Source organism: Podarcis gaigeae, assembly GCF_964106915.1.
Source record: "Podarcis gaigeae genome assembly, chromosome: 1".
Classification (NCBI taxonomy): Eukaryota; Metazoa; Chordata; class Lepidosauria; order Squamata; family Lacertidae; genus Podarcis; species Podarcis gaigeae.
Genome location: NC_139678.1, coordinates 113580579 through 113599619, shown reverse-complemented (window position 1 = coordinate 113599619; position 19041 = coordinate 113580579). Strand labels below are relative to the sequence as shown.

Here is a 19041-nt window from a genome sequence, read left to right as displayed (position 1 = left end):
TTGTCTGGAGCGAGATAAACCAGGTTTATTTATTAAACCAGGACCATACACTAAGCCAAACCATGGCTTGGCTTAGCAAAGCACAGCAGCAGAACAAGGAAGGACCAAAGTAGCTGTAACCTTTTCTTCAAGAGCCTGTGTTTTGCTTGCTCCATAACCCAAACAAGCGTTTTGTGCAAACCAGGCCACTGATTGTACATTGGAAGTTAAGAGTATTTGCTATAGATCGGATTAGTTATACAAGGTATTCTGAATATCAATTCCTAGGCATATACTGTTTACTTCCGCCATTCAAAAATACTTTGCATTCACACTGAGACATCCAGTCACACATACCTGCATCTCAAGTAAAGCGGTGGAAGTTAATTCCACAGTTAAGCACGGAAGATCACAACCTTCCACGCAGGTACCTAGGAGTAAGGTAAAGGTAAAGGTACCCCCGCCCGTACGGGCCAGTCGTGTCCGACTCTAGGGTTGTGCACCCATCTCACTTAAGAGGCTGGGGGCCAGCGCTGTCCAGAGACACTTCCGGGTCACGTGGCCAGCGTGACGAAGCTGCTCTGGCGAGCCGGCACCAGCGCAGCACACGGAAACGCCGTTTACCTTCCCGCTATACAGCGGTACCTATTTATCTACTTGCACTTAAGGGTGCTTTCGAACTGCTGGGTGGGCAGGAGCTGGGACCGAATGACGGGAGCTCACCCCACCGCGGGGATTCGAACCGCCGACCATGCAATCGGCAAGCCCTAGGCGCTGAGGTTTTACCCACAGCGCCACCCGCGTCCCTCGTACCTAGGAGTACACCACACTGAACTCAGGAGGATGAATTTGTAGGTAAGCACGCATAGGATTGCACTGTAAGGCATTAGATCTATATACCCTTACTCGGAAGTAAATGTCATTGAAATATGTGGGTTGGATTGCATGCCCTATTGCTTAATACAGCCTCCAAATGTTCTCAGCTCACTGACATGAATAACTCAGCTACACATTGTTCAGAGAAACAGTGTTCTGCATCACAGTCATATTTTGCTCTATCTATCAAGTGTCTATATGTAGTGGGGCCCATGTGACCTTCAACACTCTTTTAGTTTTTGAATAGTATGCAGCAGTATCTGAGCTTGGCACTCTCATATTAAACATTTGTGCAAGCACATTGCTTTCTAACGTAATCGTTTTCTAACATAATGCTGGTGTAACAGTCAGCATATCACGCCCAGTGAAGGATTCACTACTGCAGCAAATGGAAGGAAAATTGGCCGTAGGTATGACACAAATGATTTCATCCAGGGTACTTCTGTTTAAACGCACTGAGTTCCACTGAAGTCAATCCAATCCAAACCAATGCTGTAATAAACCCTTTTGCCTGTAAGCCCCACTGAACTCAATGGGATTTACTTCCGAGTAGACACAAATAGGCCTGGACTGTAAATTAGTTTAAGTGTGCATTTAAATCATCGGGCCATGGCTCATGGCTTAATAGCTCCATTGATTTCAATGGGATCGACATTCAACCAACTCAGTTTGGATCTAACCCAACGTGACTGGTTAAGAATCCTTCACAAGTACATTTTTACAACTTGGTGTACTACACTTGGCTGCACCTTATTTATCTTGGTTTTCCATTAGCAATGATTTTCGCTGCCATCTCCCAAGCAAGCAAAAGTATAACCGAATGAATGGTTTTCATGGAATAATTTAAAACTGGTTTTTATTGTAAAAGAAATAACAGGGATAGCATTTTAAAAAACAGTTTTACTTTACACTACATCATTTGCACTCCTATGTGGAAGCAAACCCATTGAAAACACTGGGCCTTACTTCTGAGTAAGCATGCACAAAAGAGCACTGATACGAGATTCATCCTGACATTGACAATTTCATTTTTTTATGATGAACAAATCATCCTTAATCTAGTAATTTCCCATATGCAAAGAGGACACATTCAGAACATCCATTTTAATGGAGGAGCCAGTTTTGTGCACACAGGGGGGTGCGCGCGCACACACGTGTGTAATTGCTCCCTACACTGAAATGGATGGGGATGCTCACTTGCAAAGGTTGTCTTGGATAACCTGTGCAACTGTGTAAAGGTAAAGGGACCCCTGACCATTAGGTCCAGTCATGGCTGACTCGGGTTGCGGCGCTCATCTCGCTTTATTGGCCGAAGGAGCCGGCGTGCAGCTTCTGGGTCCTGTGGCCAGCATGGCGAACCAGAGCAGCGCACAGAAACGCTGTTTACCTTCCCGCCGGAGCGGTTCCTTTGACATGCTTTCGAACTGCTAGGTTGGCAGGAGCAGGGACCAAGGAACAGGAGCTCACCCCGTCGCAGGGATTCGAACCACTGACCTTCTGATCGGCAAGTCCTAGGCTCTGTAAAAACAAGCTGATTCCTGGACCATCCGCGGGCTGGATTTAGAAGGCAGTTGGGCCAGATCTGGCCCCCGGGCCTTAGTTTGCCTACCCATGCCGTAAAGCATGGGCTAGCTGATTTGATGTAAAATATCCTAACAAAGACCCCTGAAAGCATCTCAGTGACGTCACAGTGCATATTATCCTCGTTTCTAGTGGCGATCATTGACAAATGGCATACTCGATTCACAACTTTCTGATCTCCAGTACCCCGCACCCACAGTAACCCACACAAGGGTGGTCAGTAAATAAAAGCTAAAGTAATTGGCTCATTGTTTTAGGAGAAATCTAGGTGGCTTCTCCATGGCTTACACAATTCCTCCTGTTGACTGAGCTTAATTGTAATGTTGACTTGTGCCAAGTACGTAAGTAAGCTTTAGCTATATATCTAATAGTAGTTAAGCACCTAAGAGGAATGGCACAGACCTTGGGATTACATTGCTAGTCACCCAAGCACATGGTGTACTTAAGCTCAAATGCTGCTTCTGCTGCTTCAAAAAAAAAAAAAAAATATTGTTACGGTCATACCTTGGATCCCAAACGCCCTGGAACTCGGATGTTGTCTCCCGAATACCACAAGTGATTGTTCTAGTTTGCAAACATTCTTTTGGAACCTGAACATCCGACGGGGCTTCCACGGCTTCTGATTGGCTGCAGGACCTTCCTGCAGCCAATCAGAAGCCGCAATTTGGTTTTGGAAGTCAAATGAACTTCCGGAATGAATTTTGACTGACTTCCAAGGTACGACTGTATTTGTTTGTATTGGTTATATAGACCACCCTGTTTTATCCAGGTAGCTGTACCTGTTTCAGAAAAAAAGAGTTTTTATTCTATTTTGGTTGAAAGTTGAAATCGGTTTTGCTAGTTTAGGAATTCCTGTTGGTGTTTAATGAACCCATTATGTTCATGTCCGTGTACTCCTGCCTGTATGTCAATTCCTGTTTTCTGGGAATGTACTATGCAGTCCTACACATGCCCACTCAGATTTAAGCTGTAGGACTGCAGTTCCCATCACCCCCTCCCCCAGTCCAGCATGGCTAAGGGTCAGGGGTGATGTAGTCCAGTGGGTCACACATTCATCACAACTGGGTATAGGCAGAACATGCTCTCCCAGCCATTGGGTAACCCTATCCCGGAAAAACTGGGACATGGTTTTTTGCACGAGAACACCAAAGCCATTTTGGGTGGCATGATCTTGCCCCCCCCCCCCAGCAGGCTTGATTATTGTAACTCACTCTACGCGGAGCTGCCCTTGAAGCTGACCCAGAAACTCCAGCGGGTGCAGAATGCCACGGCAAGGCTCCTTACGGGGTCCTTGCCGTGGGATCACATTCATCCAGTGCTTTACCAACTGCACTGGCTTCCGGTGGAGTACAGGGTTAGGTTTAAGGTGTTGCTTTTGACCTTTAAAGTCCTTTGAGGCCTAGGACCCATGTAACTATGGGGCTGCCTCTCCTGGTATGCCCTGCGGAGGACCTTGAGGTCCACAAATGTCAACATTCTGGAGGTCCCAAGTCGCAAGGTGGTTAGATTGGTCTCAACTACGGCCAGGGCCTTTTCAGTACTGGCCCCGACTTGGTGGAACGCTCTGTCACAAGAAACTAGGGCCCTGCAGGACTCTTGACATCTTTCCGCAGGGCCTACAAGACAGAGCTGTTCTGCCTGGCCTTTGGTTTGGACTCAGTCTGACCCTTATATTTCCCTACCCTTATGGTCTTGATTTATCGGCTACTTTAAAATGAGGCTGCATTTTAAATTGCATTTTAACCTGTATTTTAAATTGGTCCACCCCCCCCATTATGTTTTTAGTGTAATTTTAGTGGTGTTAGCCGCCCTGAGCCTGGCTCTGGCTGGGGAGGGCAGGGTATAAATAAAATTTATTTATTTTTAGGGGCTGCGACCTTATACGCATAACGTGACTTACCCAGGAGCGTGGCCCGGAAGACGCATCCTGGTTTTGGTTGTAGGGGATGCCATTGGGGCTTAACTGATACAAGGTCTGCATGGCATCCATAGCCCTGACAACTTTAATTTTTAAAAACATAGCCCTGTAGCTGGGAAGCGAATGTTGAAAGTTTGAGCTAGAGTTAAAACGGACATTAATCTCGACTTTCAGGAAGGCAATGACTTAACAAAAGACTGCAGAGCTGACCTTGTAAATGGTCAACCAGGACACTCCATGCAGCTCACTTCAAGGCTTTCTGCGCTTACGTTTCTTCTACACAAACCTACAACCAATGCAATTATGGAAATAAGATCTGCTATAAATAGTGTGAAATTGAGAGCAGTTTAGATTATACAGGCCCGCAAAGCAAAGTAACCTCTACTTATAATTTTCTGCCCTTTCTACCCAAACCGGCTATTACCTCCACATTTGTAATCAAAGGGAAGGCAGATTGCAGAATGTGGCACACACTGCCACGGGTACGTGGTCGGCTCAGTCCCATCTTGACATGCGCACCCACCTGCAATTAGCTATAGCCTCAGATGACTCCTGTAAAAGTTCCAAAGGCAGCAGGAGGTCAATGAGAGAAACGCAATGCTTTGCAATAGGAGGCCATGTTTCAAAGCCACAAACAGTGCAACCCCATAAATGCGTCTACTCATCAGTAAGACCCATTGGTGATCAGTGGGACTTACCCAAAGGTTGGTGGTTCGAATCCCGGTGACGGGGTGAGCTCCCGTTGCTCGGTTCCTGCTCCTGCCCACCTAGCAGTTTGAAAGCACGTCAAAGTGCAAGTAGATAAATAGGTACCGCTCCGGCGGGAAGGTAAATGGTGTTTCCGTGCACTGCTTTGGTTTGCCAGAAGCAGCTTAGTCATGCTGGCAACATGACCTGGAAGCTGTACGCCGGCTCCCTCGGCCAATAAAGCGAGATGAGTGCCACAACCCCAGAGTCGGCCATGACTGGAGGAGTCCCTTTACCTTTAGGTCTGTATAGCAGTGGCGAGGAATCTTTTTCTAGCCTCAAAGCCACACGGGGAACGTTTTGGGGCTGCATACCGAGGACGGGGGTGCACAAAAAGGGCAAAAGCGGGCAGAACAATGGATGCGGCTCTTAAATTTGTACAGGTTACCTTCTAGCCTTGCAAGAGTCGGGGGCAACAATACACACACCCCTGCAAATATGTAAACTGAATTTTCAAAACTACACACTTGAAGAACCAATTGTGGCTTTAAGATGGCTCATTGCCAAAATGATATACTTTTTACATCTACTGTTTTTCCGTGTATTAGACGAGGGTATTTTATTAAAAATCATGTTAAAAATCTTTGCTCGTCTTATACACCAGGTAGCGCTGAGGGGTGACGTGCAACTGCGATACCCCCCCCAAAAAAGATCAACAACTCTGGGCAATTCTCCCTAAAAAAGCTTAACAATTCTTGGCAATCTCCCCCTATTTTCTTAATGCTGAGTCCCCCAAAATAGGGGGCGTCTTATACACAGGGGCGTGTTATACACGGGAAAATACGGTAATTCACACTGCATAATTAAAACAAGATGATGGTGATGATTATTATTTTACATTATTACCGTGTTTAGCTGTACATTCATGCACTTTTAGTGCCCACTCTAGGAAATCTATTCAAGTGATACAACTAAGGCTGATGGTTAAAATGATTGTGACAGATGGGTTTTGTGTTTTCAGGCTTTAAATAGACATATTTCACCAATACACATAAAGGTATTTTCTTTTGATTAGTAGCTGGTAGATTATATACCAGATTAGGCAAGTTCCTTTGCTGCAGTTTTTGGCACCTCTTTAAAACCTTTTAAACTAAGCCTATCCAAACACATATATTTGACATGTATTTTAATATGCCATTTGATTTTTACAATGGGTTTTGTTAATATTCGGAGGGGTATTTAACTTGTTTTTAAAACATCTGATTTACAATTTAGAATTGTAGAGTAGGAAGGGTCGATAATTTTGACATATACAGTGGTACCTCGGGTTACATACGCTTCAGGTTACAGACTCCGCTAACCCATAAATAGTACCTCAGGTTAAGAACTTTGCTTCAGGATGAGAACAGAAATCATGTTCTGGCAGCGCGGCGGCAGCAGGAAGCCCCATTAGCTAAAGTGGTGCTTCAGGTTAAGAACAGTTTCAGGTTAAGAACAGACCTCCAGAACGAATTAAGTACTTAACCTGAGGTATCACTGTACTTTATATGGACAGCTTAGAGCTTTTTTGAAGCATTATATAAATCCTATCAAAATACAAGCAGATTCTATATTCTGATAAACAAGAAAGATGTTCTAAGTCTGCTCATGTCCAGATTAGAGATTTTATTTAGGAAAATGAATTCCAAATCCAAAAACAGAAATAGGCACAGAGAAAAAATTGGAATACCTGTTAAGACAGTGGCTGCACAGCCAGAACTGCAGAACGGAGGGCTTTCAGGTTTTCAGTTCTTTAACAAGAAGCCTTCGTGGTCCCTGGGGCAAGTAATGGCTAACCAGTCTTGTGACAGCTGTTACTGCATCTTGGTCTGCATCAATTAAGGTGCATTAGATTCCCCCATTTTTTTGCATCGCGGTGTCCAATACATTCTGTGAAAGAAGTCACACTGATTTCTGCCCCAGAGGGATAAGCTGTATTAGTCAGTTGCAACGAAGAGTACCTTAAATGGCACTTATAAGGCTAAAAGAAACATTTACTTCATGGACTAGAGAGTTTCACCATGTCTGATGTAAAAAATGCTGTTCTCGTTTGGCAGACTGCAGGTGGAATTCAATACTGCGCTATGAGAAAACACTGCATCTGCACGAGCATTTCAGCTGGCCAGATGAGTACAGCGTCTGCTGATAAATTAGGTGAATCCCACCCTATAAATCTACAAGAAGAGGACAAAGAGGGAAGAGGGAAAAGAATAAATGGGAGTTTGCCATTCAATTCATTCAAGCGCTTCAGATCTGAGTTGTCCTAGCTGAATTCAAGTTTTATATTTAATCACAAATTCATAATATGAGAATTTTGGCCAACAACTGGCATTATGGGGAAGTGGGAGAAAATTAAAAAAAGGCCAACTTGCAGTTTACCCCCTCCTCTGGCAATCTGCACAGAATTTTGCTTGATGGATGCCATTAATTTGATCTTAATTTGATTTTAATTAATTTTATAATGAATGTTTTTAGAATGTTGGACTATTTTGATTGTTGTTAGCCGTCCTGAGCCCAGCTTCGGCTGGGGAGGGCGGGATATAAATAAAATGTTTTATTGTTATTATTATTATTATTATTACACAGACAGGTGAACAATCTAAGGGACTTCTGGTCTGCCAATAGCTGTTTTGCTCCTTGTAGTCAGGAAAAAACCCCAGAACAGTGCACAGAGGGGAGTAGGGTGGAATCGTTCTGTTTGGCAATCAGAAATGCTTGCTCTGATGGAAGGGTCAAAAGACAGCAATGTTGAATTCCTCCCAAATTGGCGGAAGAATTGATTCCCTCCCCCAATTCACGTTTATGTTTGACGGAGATAGAACAATTTTCAAAGCTGCTTCACTTGTGCTACCCTCAGTGTTGGAAAAGCCAAAGTGATTGTTCATGTTTATTGGAGAAAAAAAAGTCAATTATTCAAAGAGATTATAGAGCAATACCATTATCTATATGGCTGGTATCCAGAAAGTTTGCCATTATCTTTAAGTATTTAGTTCTGATTTTGATGCAAGTTGAAATGCTCATAAAAACCACATTAAAAAGGTTTATATATATATATATATAAAAGGGGTGGGGGGGTGATCTTAAAATCAGAAGAGGAAGATCCAGCATCATGTGAGCAAATACAATGGGATTTCTCCTGCCTCTCTGCATCTCTCTCTCCCACCCCCCACTCCCCATATCTCTGGTTGGTCCACCAACCATCCTGAGCAGATTCTTTGAGATTGCTGGGGGGAAGCAAAGAAAGAGGAAATCCATTGTACAATCAAGACACCAGATGATAACATTGAGCCTTGAATGAAAGCAATTCAAAATATCAACCATGTCTCATTTTCCATAATTATACACTTTCCAGTGGTAGCGAAATAATACTTGAGAAATCCACATGCCATCTTCATATAAATCTCTCTGAACCCATGAATCCATTTTTTAAACAAAAGAAACTAATAAACATCGAGCAATCTTTGATTATTTTAGACCTAATTCAAATGACATATCCAATCTTGCCCCAAATATGCTGAAAACATCTAAGACACTGTTGTGTTTCAACTAGAAGAGAACTCTGGCATTGGCACTCGCTGAACTACAGGTTTTTAAGATCTAAAGAAAAATAATATAAAATCAGCTGTGTAGGCCAGCTTTTAAAAATTGTCACCTGTTCTCAACTGCATTTCCAAGAGCAGAACTTGATCCATTAACAGATTTTTAACATAGTTGATGCTTATTTCCTGTGGTTTTGATGAAACCAAAGCCTCACATTAGTTTTCTGAACTTTTGTGAAGCTCTGAATGTGAACAATGTGGGATTATCAGGTGTAAACATACACAACTGAGTTCTGTAATGTCTAAATTCTAAGCAGCAGGCTGCAGTTTTCTCATCAAAACAAATAAAAAACCGCTATCAATGTTGTTCTGCAGTACAAACAAATACAGAGGATTTGTTAATTTCTGACGTGAAACCTTTTAACGTCTGTACCATAATTGGAAAATCACCTAAGGAACGAAAACTAAGGAATGTGTAGCACTTTTAAAGAACATCAATAAAATTTACAAACAAGTTTGTAAAGCACTAATACTTCAGTAAAACAAATTGCTTGACTGTTTTATTATCAAAATAAACTACATTTGATTGCTCCTGGAGTCAAAAACCTGTAAGCAGCGATCATAAAAAGATGGGTTACTGGAAACATTCAAAATTCCAATGATGTTTACAAGTACTTTGTACAAAAAGTCCTTTAAAGATGTTCCGTATGTTGCAAAAAATACAGCTTTCACCACAAGGCAGGAGTATTTGCATTTCAAAAGCAGTCTACTAGAGTCATTTGCGCCTATGTGGGGAATCGCCCCTGTGCTTTCGCCTGCCCTCCTCTCTCCTTGACTCTTTAAATTGGTCCGGATATTGCCTGGGCTCATCCATCCTGGGATTGGGATAGTTACGGGGTCTCTCTCTAGACTTTGATCTGTCTTTCCTCCGTCTGTGGAGTTCACCATCCTTATCACGGCGACTGTCCCTCCCTTCATTATCAGAAAAAGAATTCTGCCTTTCGGCCCTCTTCTTCTTAGATTGGCTACTTTTGCTTTCCGAAGGCGTATTTCTTTCCTGATCCCTGTCCTTTCCACCGCAGTAGGTGTTCCTGTCAGCGGAATAATCTCTGTCATGGGAGAGTTTCTGTGATGCATCATCTCTCCGACTTAAGTCTCTTGAATTCCTGTCAGCATTCCTCTCAGCACCGTTTTCCCTCTCAGGCTGCCTCTTCTCTTTTTTCCTCTCGAGCTGTTTCTTTCGACTTCCTTGCTTTCTCTTGGCGTCTCTGTCCGATGCTTTCTTCTTCTGTGATTTCCGCTTTCTCACATCTGAAAGGATCATAAACAGAATTTACCCTTTTAGGTTAATATAGTCACATTCCTTTATTCGCACGTCAAAATATATTGGCTTCATTTAAAGAACCTACAGCAGGCTTCCTCAACCTTGGCCCTCCAGATGTTTCGAGACTACAATTCCCATCTTCCCCAACCACTGCTCCTTTTAGCTATGGATCATGGGAGTTGTAGGCCAAAAAACATCTGGAGGGCCGAGGTTGAGGAAGCCTGACCTACAGTAAGGGAAAGGACCACCAATTCCCCACTGCAACAAATACATTTAAGCCATTCTGGGGGGTCTCTCAACTCTCTGGAGCAAACTGAGCTGCAGACAGGAGGGAAATAAACCTAAATAGACAATAAGGAATATTTTCTTCTCATGCAGTGAGATCTTTCGATCGAAGCTACAGAAAATTTTACAGATACTTTGACAATCATATTATCAAGTTGTGCTCTGGGTACTGAGCTTGAGTTAGTAACTGTGGATGTGTTCATTTCCTTCTCTTTGCTGAAGCTTTTTCCAAAACTTGTGGGAGATATTTAGTTTGCTCTGTTATTTGGACAACCACTCAGAGAAAAAGAGAGAAAAATCTATGTAATGTCAACATTGCTCATACTACTATTTCCTACAGACTTTATTAGATTTTAAAAGTCAGGAAGGACAGTTCAATTCAGCTCCATTTTACTTTCCTCTCAAAATCCAGAATGCCAAATAATTTGGACTACTTAAAAATAATTTTATTCCCCATCTGTGTACTGGCTTCATTTTTACATTTAGATCAGTAAACAGGTAGGGAAGAGGGGGAAAATTTTTAACATGGGAACTGGAACTCTAGCCCATGTAAAAAGTATCTTAGGAGACGCATATTCTTTACCTTTACTCAAGTTCTTAGTACTCAAGGTAACTTCCGTGCTGCAACATGAGCGCTTGCATGTGCCCTAGACTAATGGATGTGCATGCAGTTCTTTCTTTGTACTATTTTAAGAATTTGCAACTAGAAATTGGGACTTAAAATATGAGCTGCCAAGCTATATTCACCATCAGCAATAATATGCTAAACAGACTCACTGTTGGGACAAAAAGAGGACTACACAGCACATCACTGAAAACTGACCGTACTTCTTCCTACTGCATGTATTGTACAACATGCTGACCAGATTCGCCTTCCTGTCTTTAGATAACAAGGAATTGGCTGATCTGTCTTCAGTGGCAAAAAAGCCCTCCTTGAAGTGGACAGTTATGCCCAAATGTTAAGCCACTTGCCTTTGGAGGATCTGGACTGGGGGAAAGGGGGAGCAGAAATGTCTCCTTATATGAGCAGAAAGAGTCTCACAATACTTTGGATCAAAACCACCTCTGTGATCCTTGCAACGAAGCAGTAAGGTATTGTTATCTCCCTATCACAGACATAACTTGCCTAGAATCATCCAGTGAGAAAGTAAGATGTGAACTGGGCTTCCTACGCATGTTCATAACTTCTATGCTATACCAATAAAACGAGCACTTCCTGACCATAATGCTCTCAACACAGCAGCTTTAATGCTGTGTTGTGATATGATGAATTAAGTTGTCAGTAACTGTCCCATGGTCTGACTTTTAACTGAAAGTTACAATGAAGTTTCAAAAGGGTGATGATCCTTCAAGATTACAGTGGTACCTCGGGTTACATACGCTTCAGGTTACATACGCTTCAGGTTACAGACTCCGCTAACCCAGAAATAGTACCTCAGGTTAAGAACTTTGCTTCAGGATGAGAACAGAAATTGTGCTCCGGCGGCGCGGCAGCAGCAGGAGGCCCCATTAGCTAAAGTGGTACCTCAGGTTAAGAACAGTTTCAGGTTAAGAACGGACCTCCAGAACGAATTAAGTACGTAACCAGAGGTACCACTGTATTTATTTTCAGTCGTCTGACCTCTCAAATTTAAGTGTTCGATTTTCCCTTGATTGCAGGACTGTAAGTTAATTTTAGTGCAGTTTTGTCCCTGCTCACCCAACCTTATGCTGGAGTACAAATTTAACATGCTGGGCATTTTGAGAAGTAATTCAATGTGGTTTGGAGACACTGGGATTTTAAAGGAGATACATCAAGGAAAGCCCAGTGGAAGGCATTTGTATAGAGGCATATAGCAAACTTCAGAATCTGTCAAAATATAAAGACCTGCATTCCCCTTTACAAAAGATACAGTAGAGTAAAACCAATAAAGCTTTAGCACAATAGCCAAGTTTTATAGTAGTATCTTCTTGAGTTTTCTGGTACAACCCTGAGGTCTGAATGTTGCTGAAAACAAAGTTTTGACTCCCACTACTTTTGCTAGATAGACATTCTAGATATCCTCTGCCAGACATTCTGGAAGCACTCCTCTAAAATAATGCAACATCTTCATTGTTGCAGAATTACACGCCGATAAAAAGTACAATTTGAAGAGCAGCAAACTACTAGCCTGAAGTTCACTTCACAAAACTTTGCAAGTAAAATAGAAGCTGACTCTTGCATCAAACAGTCTAAGTACCCCTGGCTTTTCATCATTTTGGCAATATTTCTGCTTGTGGTGTACAAAAAAAGAGAGAAATCATAACAATTCAGAGCATGCCGCTGAGACTATCAAATCATTTCATTAGGGTATCTTTTTTTCCCCTCCAATGGGAAAAAGGATAAAACAGTAGAATAGAACGTATTAAATTAAAACCGAACAGCAAAAAGAAAGAAGGCAAGCCCTGTGCACTCTAGCAGAATCCGTTAATTTGTCACCAAGGACCTCCCTGGTTCCCATCTTGCTGCAGCTGTCTATGCAGGAACCATCTGGCTCTCTGCTGAAATGCCACTTCCCTGACCCCGCTTCCATTCTGCCTTCCTTTACTGCTCTGGTGTTACTGATGAGTTGCCTGGTAATAGCAATAAAAAGCAAACGCCGCAAATTACAGAGGGCTGCTTTTCATGCATTCATAACCTACACTGGGTTTTTGTGAATCAGAAGACTTCTGCTCTTAAAACCCACCGATAAATCTACTTTATTTTAAGTCAGCATGCTTTTTGCCTGCATAAGCTCATGCTGGGCGATCATCTGCTCTCACAGCTAACTGCGTGCGTGATCCAGACTGGGCTAGCAGGCATCATTGGGCTTAATAAGGTTCAATTATATAATTCATATCAACTAGTTGGAATGAAAAGTCAGTAGAAACACTTGCTCAAAAATACTAATTATAGAATGGAAGTTACTAGATATACTGTGCTGCTGTCAGCAAAAGTACCTTGGACCCAGAAAGAAAAACACAATACAAGCTGTTTTACGTTCAGTCATAATAACAGTAGAATGCTACCATAAATATTTTCTGCTTCAAATACACATATCTGACACACACGTACACAGCAACAGAGAAAGAGCTGCTTATTGTTTGTTTAACAAACTGACAAAACAGGCGGAGAAAATAACTTGTTTACACATCGGCACTGCCTAAGACAGGGAGAGAGGATTTAAAGGTGACCCTTTAGCTCCAAACACACCGTTGTCCACGTTGGTAGTTCAGTATCTCACAGCTTGAACAGCTTGAAGTGAGTTCTTCTGCGTCACTATGATACGATGGCCATGCAATAGGCTTGTTTGGCTGCCTATTACAAGGCACGACGTGAGCCATTCTAATTATCCAGGTGCTCACATTTTGACACCTTCAATTGTGCAAACGAGTCGGATCTGGTTTTTCTGCAGACTAGCCACTCACAAGTACGCTCAAGCTGAAATTCCAAACACACCTACTAGGGACTATGACCCATTTAAACACAGCAGGGCTTACCCGGGGATAAAGCTGTTTTTCCAAACAAGGAAAGGGCTAGTTATCAATATTTCTTTCTTTCTTTTTACCATGTATCCTTTTCAGTTTCAAGCTAACAACTCCATGTGTAAATAATTATGAAAATAATGCATCATAATGCATCCTAAATCAGTCTCCCAACAAGGTGATCTGACTTACTGAAAATCACACGGGGCTGTGGTTGAAATGCAAACATTTGTATCTGCCTAGATTTAAAACGTGGGCGTTGTTTTGCAATAAAATACCTAACATTATCCAGATTAGTCTGGGAAAGAGTTATACGTGCCATTTTCAGGCTGACAATGCATTGTTGAAAAGACTCCTGCAAGTTTCAAATAGCTAAAATCAACAGCACACAGGAACTAATAAATGAGTAAATAGGTGCTGCTATTTTTTTCCTCAGCTAATGTGCACCAGGGCATGCAGAGTAAAAAGAAAAGAAAAGAAGGTGGAACTGAGTACCAGAGTCACTGCTGCGCTCACTGTCAGATGATGATTCACTTTCACTGGAGGACTCTGAACTGCTGCTGCTGCTGTCGCTACTGTCATCCTCTGAACCGGACGAATCAGATTCTGAAGATGAAGACGAATCTGAGGACTCCACATCTTGCTTCTGCGTCATGATAATTTTTGGTGCATTCTTTAGATGTTCACGTAGCTCATCGCTAGTTAAAACACATTTAACACGTTATAATTTAATTGGCTGGTGCAAAGGCAAAGCGTTACTTCTCTCAGCTGTGTGTCCCAAATGTGAACTCGTTTGTTTGTTTGTTTTTGATTCACAAAACTGACCCAAGTACCACTGAGCCAGTCACTATTGGCAAAGCCCCACCCTCTGTTTTCTGCTCTGTGAAGCCCCATCCCACCATCTGTTACTTTTTGAGATGACGAAATATGGTACCGGGGTGTGTACTGGACTGTATGACACCTGCCACTGATTTGTCCTGCAGACATGGACTGCGTACAATGTGGTCTGCAGACATGGACTGAGAACGCTCCCCTCCCCACCCCCATCCAATACTCCTACATGCCCACGTGCGTCTGAAAAGGACCTGGGCAGGTAGTGCTGGTTACACTGGCGATTTCCACGCACACACTCTGGGGGATTCCCTATGATGTCAATCGCACAATCTGGGTTACGCACATTGGATTCTACACATGCAGGCCGTAGCTGAACAATGTGCCTCTGTGCAGACATCAAAGGCAAGGAAGGCAGAGAAGAAGTTTGTTATCTACCTAGCATGTATATGGGCCAGTTCATGGAACCGTTAACATCTTGCTGTTAACCCTGACTGCTTTTATTGTGTAACAAAATGGATTTCCTTACGTCAGTCCTCCAAGACCAATCGAAGTGAAGAAATTGATGGCGAATCTAGTATTTCTTGGGTTATCCCGAGGTAGCAAACCTTCAAAGAATGGCTGCAGAGTTCTGTTAAAGATGAAACATGGCAACAATATTTTAAAATGCTGGATAGCTGTAAACTAAAAATATACATTCATTTTTGATCCAGAGGCGATTTAGAAATGTCACTTAAAAAATATATTCTGAGCTACTTTAATTCTGAAAGAAGCAAAAAAAAAAAAAAAAAAAAAAAAAAAAAGGGATGCAGCAGTACACAGACAGATAGAATCTATGGCCCTTTTAAAATATATATTAAACTGCCAGAGATTTAAAGCAACTAGGTCCCTAGACAACTAACTGTTCCGCATATCAAACTTAAAACAATTAAGGATAATAAAAGTTAATTTTGTAAGTCCAAAAATAATGGGCCTGGATCAATATATTTCTCTTTACTACAATAAGTAATGTCAAGCTAGCCAATAGATCAGCTCTGTCCAAAAGAAACAGGTGTTTTGTGATTAAACATTTCAAAATCAATATTGCACAGCAAGGCTATCTCCAATTTACCATGTACCTAAACAAGTCTTAAAATCTCTGACAGTTGCTCTAATTTGAGAATTGATATATATATATATATATATATATTTGCTTTCGTAGATTTTCACGGGTACAGGAATGCAGGTTTTGGTGTCCTCGGGTGTCTTCCCGTGTAAAAGTTGGGGTGTCTAGGCGACGTTTCGACGAGGTCTCACTCGTCATCTTCAGGCTGGTGCTTTCGGCTTCTTGTTACTGGAACAGAGCGGGATCTCAATGTTTGAGTTCCTATAAATACTGTAGAGGGGGTGTGGTGTCTAGCCACCAATGTTCTGGGCAGAGAGGAAGTTCCCAGGCTAGTGTGCCTTTTCTTCTTTTGTTCCTTAATTACTTGAGAGATACCTTGAGTGATTTCTTGAGTGATATCCTGAGTACCACTTAGGTGGGTCATTAGGTGTGGATTAGTTGCTAAAGTCTTTGTGTCTTGACCTCTTGAACTTTGTGAAGAGTTTTCCTGAGAAGATGGCTGTATTGCACTTAGTTGTGCTTTGGCTTGGCTTCGTGTATAGGGGCGAGCTGTGGTTTTGTGGCTTGTGTCAGCCAGATCTGTGTAGGGATTGCAGGGGGGTGCAGCATCCGGAGGTGCCACCATGGATTGGCTACTGGATGGTGTCAGTAATTCATCTGTGGAGAGGGTCTGGGTTTGGGTCTGGTGTGGTTGATTGGTGTTGGCGTTCTGTGTGCCTCTGGATCTGGTGTCAGTTTTTGTGGGGAGGGCTAATTTCCAGATGTCTGGCAAGCGGGATGTGTCGTCACGCTTGTTCATGTTGTGAGGGTGTTTCTCTATCTCGATGGCTTCCATGATTATTCTCTTGTGGTGATGTTCCGTGTTAAAGAGCAATTTGGAATCTGCAAAATTAATTTCGTGTCCTGTTTCTTTCATGTGTTGGAAAAGAGAGGAAGTTTTTTCTTCTTTTTTGACGGCATTCTTGTGTTCTGCGATACGTGCATTTATTCGTCTGTTTGTTTGTCCAATGTACGTGGCTGGGCAGACTTTGCAGGGTATTTCATAGATCCCTTGGTTTTCCAACTGGATTTTATCCTTGGGGTTTCTGAGGATATTGGCTATTTTTTGGTTGGTGCAAAAGGCTGTTTTGATATTGTGTTTATGGAGGATTTTGCTAATTTTATCTGTAGTGCCCTTGATATAAGGAAGGAGGGCCATGCCATTGTTTTCTTCTGTGTCTTGGTTTTTGGGGGGTGTTTCCTTTTGGATTAGCTTCGTAATCCTGTTTTGCTGGTATCCATTGGCAATTAACACATTTGAGAGATTCTGTAACTCAGTTGTCAAGTGGTCTTTGTCAGCCAGGCGTTTGGTTCTGGACAAATAAACTCCGTAGCCAAGACTCTCATCTCCAGAACCAAACGCCTGGCTGACAAAGACCACTTGACAACTGAGTTACAGAATCTCTCAAATGTGTTAATTGCCAATGGATACCAGCAAAACAGGATTACGAAGCTAATCCAAAAGGAAACACCCCCCAAAAACCAAGACACAGAAGAAAACAATGGCATGGCCCTCCTTCCTTATATCAAGGGCACTACAGATAAAATTAGCAAAATCCTCCATAAACACAATATCAAAACAGCCTTTTGCACCAACCAAAAAATAGCCAATATCCTCAGAAACCCCAAGGATAAAATCCAGTTGGAAAACCAAGGGATCTATGAAATACCCTGCAAAGTCTGCCCAGCCACGTACATTGGACAAACAAACAGACGAATAAATGCACGTATCGCAGAACACAAGAATGCCGTCAAAAAAGAAGAAAAAACTTCCTCTCTTTTCCAACACATGAAAGAAACAGGACACGAAATTAATTTTGCAGATTCCAAATTGCTCTTTAACACGGAACATCACCACAAGAGAATAATCATGGAAGCCATCGAGATAGAGAAACACCCTCACAACATGAACAAGCGTGACGACACATCCCGCTTGCCAGACATCTGGAAATTAGCCCTCCCCACAAAAACTGACACCAGATCCAGAGGCACACAGAACGCCAACACCAATCAACCACACCAGACCCAAACCCAGACCCTCTCCACAGATGAATTACTGACACCATCCAGTAGCCAATCCATGGTGGCACCTCCGGATGCTGCACCCCCCTGCAATCCCTACACAGATCTGGCTGACACAAGCCACAAAACCACAGCTCGCCCCTATACACGAAGCCAAGCCAAAGCACAACTAAGTGCAATACAGCCATCTTCTCAGGAAAACTCTTCACAAAGTTCAAGAGGTCAAGACACAAAGACTTTAGCAACTAATCCACACCTAATGACCCACCTAAGTGGTACTCAGGATATCACTCAAGAAATCACTCAAGGTATCTCTCAAGTAATTAAGGAACAAAAGAAGAAAAGGCACACTAGCCTGGGAACTTCCTCTCTGCCCAGAACATTGGAGGCTAGACACCACACCCCCTCTACAGTATTTATAGGAACTCAAACATTGAGATCCCGCTCTGTTCCAGTAACAAGAAGCCGAAAGCACCAGCCTGAAGATGACGAGTGAGACCTCGTCGAAACGTCGCCTAGACACCCCAACTTTTACACGGGAAGACACCCGAGGACACCAAAACCTGCATATATATATATATATATACACACACACACACACACACACACACACACAGCCAAATGCTTGGGCTCGGGGAAGTTGCCCATGTTTCCCCCCAAAGCATCTGAGCACTGAAACAAAACAGGCATTTAAACATTCTGAAATTAAGAATGATATTCATCTACCAGTCTTAAGACAGTACTGGTCAATAATGCAAGAATTGTTAGCATCTACCCATTGCTCATTCAATACTCCTCTGCATTTTTCAACTGTCCAAATTTCTACACTAACATATGTTGGCTCTTCATATTATTTTGCATCTCGTTCTTTGGGACCATCACAGCAACAAGACGGTTAGATTCATCATAATTTACAACCTTTTAAAAAGATGCTTCCGTAAAAAAAGTTTTGCCAGGAGTTTAATGAAAGATTTGGAACATGTGTTACCACGAACGTATGAAGTGAAGGGTGCAGATGGGGGGAAAAAATGAGACAGGTGAAGTGATGGCTATTGTGCTTCTCCAGGATGTTGATGTGTTGATGTGCTGTTTTTTGACACAAGATCAGTGGTAAATGCCAGGCATCTGTGAGTTTATTAAGGATGAGGCTAGTCTAGTAATTACAGTCTGGTCATGGATATGGGTGAGCCAGAATCTAGATTCCACTGAAATAATGATGGCTTGGAGGATGTGTGGTTCTCTCTTGGGGTAGTATTGGGAGTCTGGGTTCCATCTGGTTTGGGGAGGCTGTTAGGAAATTTTTAGCATGTGTTAGGCTTTTCACCTGTCTTAT

The 19041-nt window shown here is 42.5% G+C and overlaps 1 protein-coding gene and 2 long non-coding RNA genes across 7 annotated transcripts in view; 2 read left to right on the top strand and 1 right to left on the bottom strand.

Moving 5' to 3' along the window:
- The window catches only part of LOC310833958, a 110394-nt gene extending 103077 nt beyond the window's left edge, over positions 1 to 7317 (top strand). Inside the window, exon 2 of the long non-coding RNA XR_014559017.1 lies at positions 6330 to 7317. This is a non-coding gene — a long non-coding RNA (uncharacterized lncRNA). The remainder of the gene's footprint in view (positions 1 to 6329) is intronic.
- LOC310833647 overlaps positions 1 to 10526 on the top strand; it is a 233022-nt gene extending 222496 nt beyond the window's left edge. Inside the window, exon 2 of the long non-coding RNA XR_014558861.1 lies at positions 10154 to 10526. This is a non-coding gene — a long non-coding RNA (uncharacterized lncRNA). The remainder of the gene's footprint in view (positions 1 to 10153) is intronic.
- The window catches only part of CWC22 (CWC22 spliceosome associated protein homolog), a 46978-nt gene continuing 37089 nt past the window's right edge, over positions 9153 to 19041 (bottom strand). For 4 of the 5 annotated variants that reach the window (XM_083706922.1, XM_083706925.1, XM_083706924.1 and 1 more), the window contains 3 exons: positions 15072 to 15173; positions 14207 to 14409; positions 9153 to 9930 (listed from right to left, as the gene is read on the bottom strand). In XM_083706922.1, coding sequence (XP_083563048.1) covers positions 9395 to 9930; positions 14207 to 14409; positions 15072 to 15173 — 841 coding nt within the window. In that variant the 3' untranslated portion in view covers positions 9153 to 9394. Of the gene's footprint in view, positions 10045 to 10463; positions 14410 to 15071; positions 15174 to 19041 lie in introns of all 5 variants that reach the window. The other variant, XR_014557109.1, reaches the window with a different exon arrangement.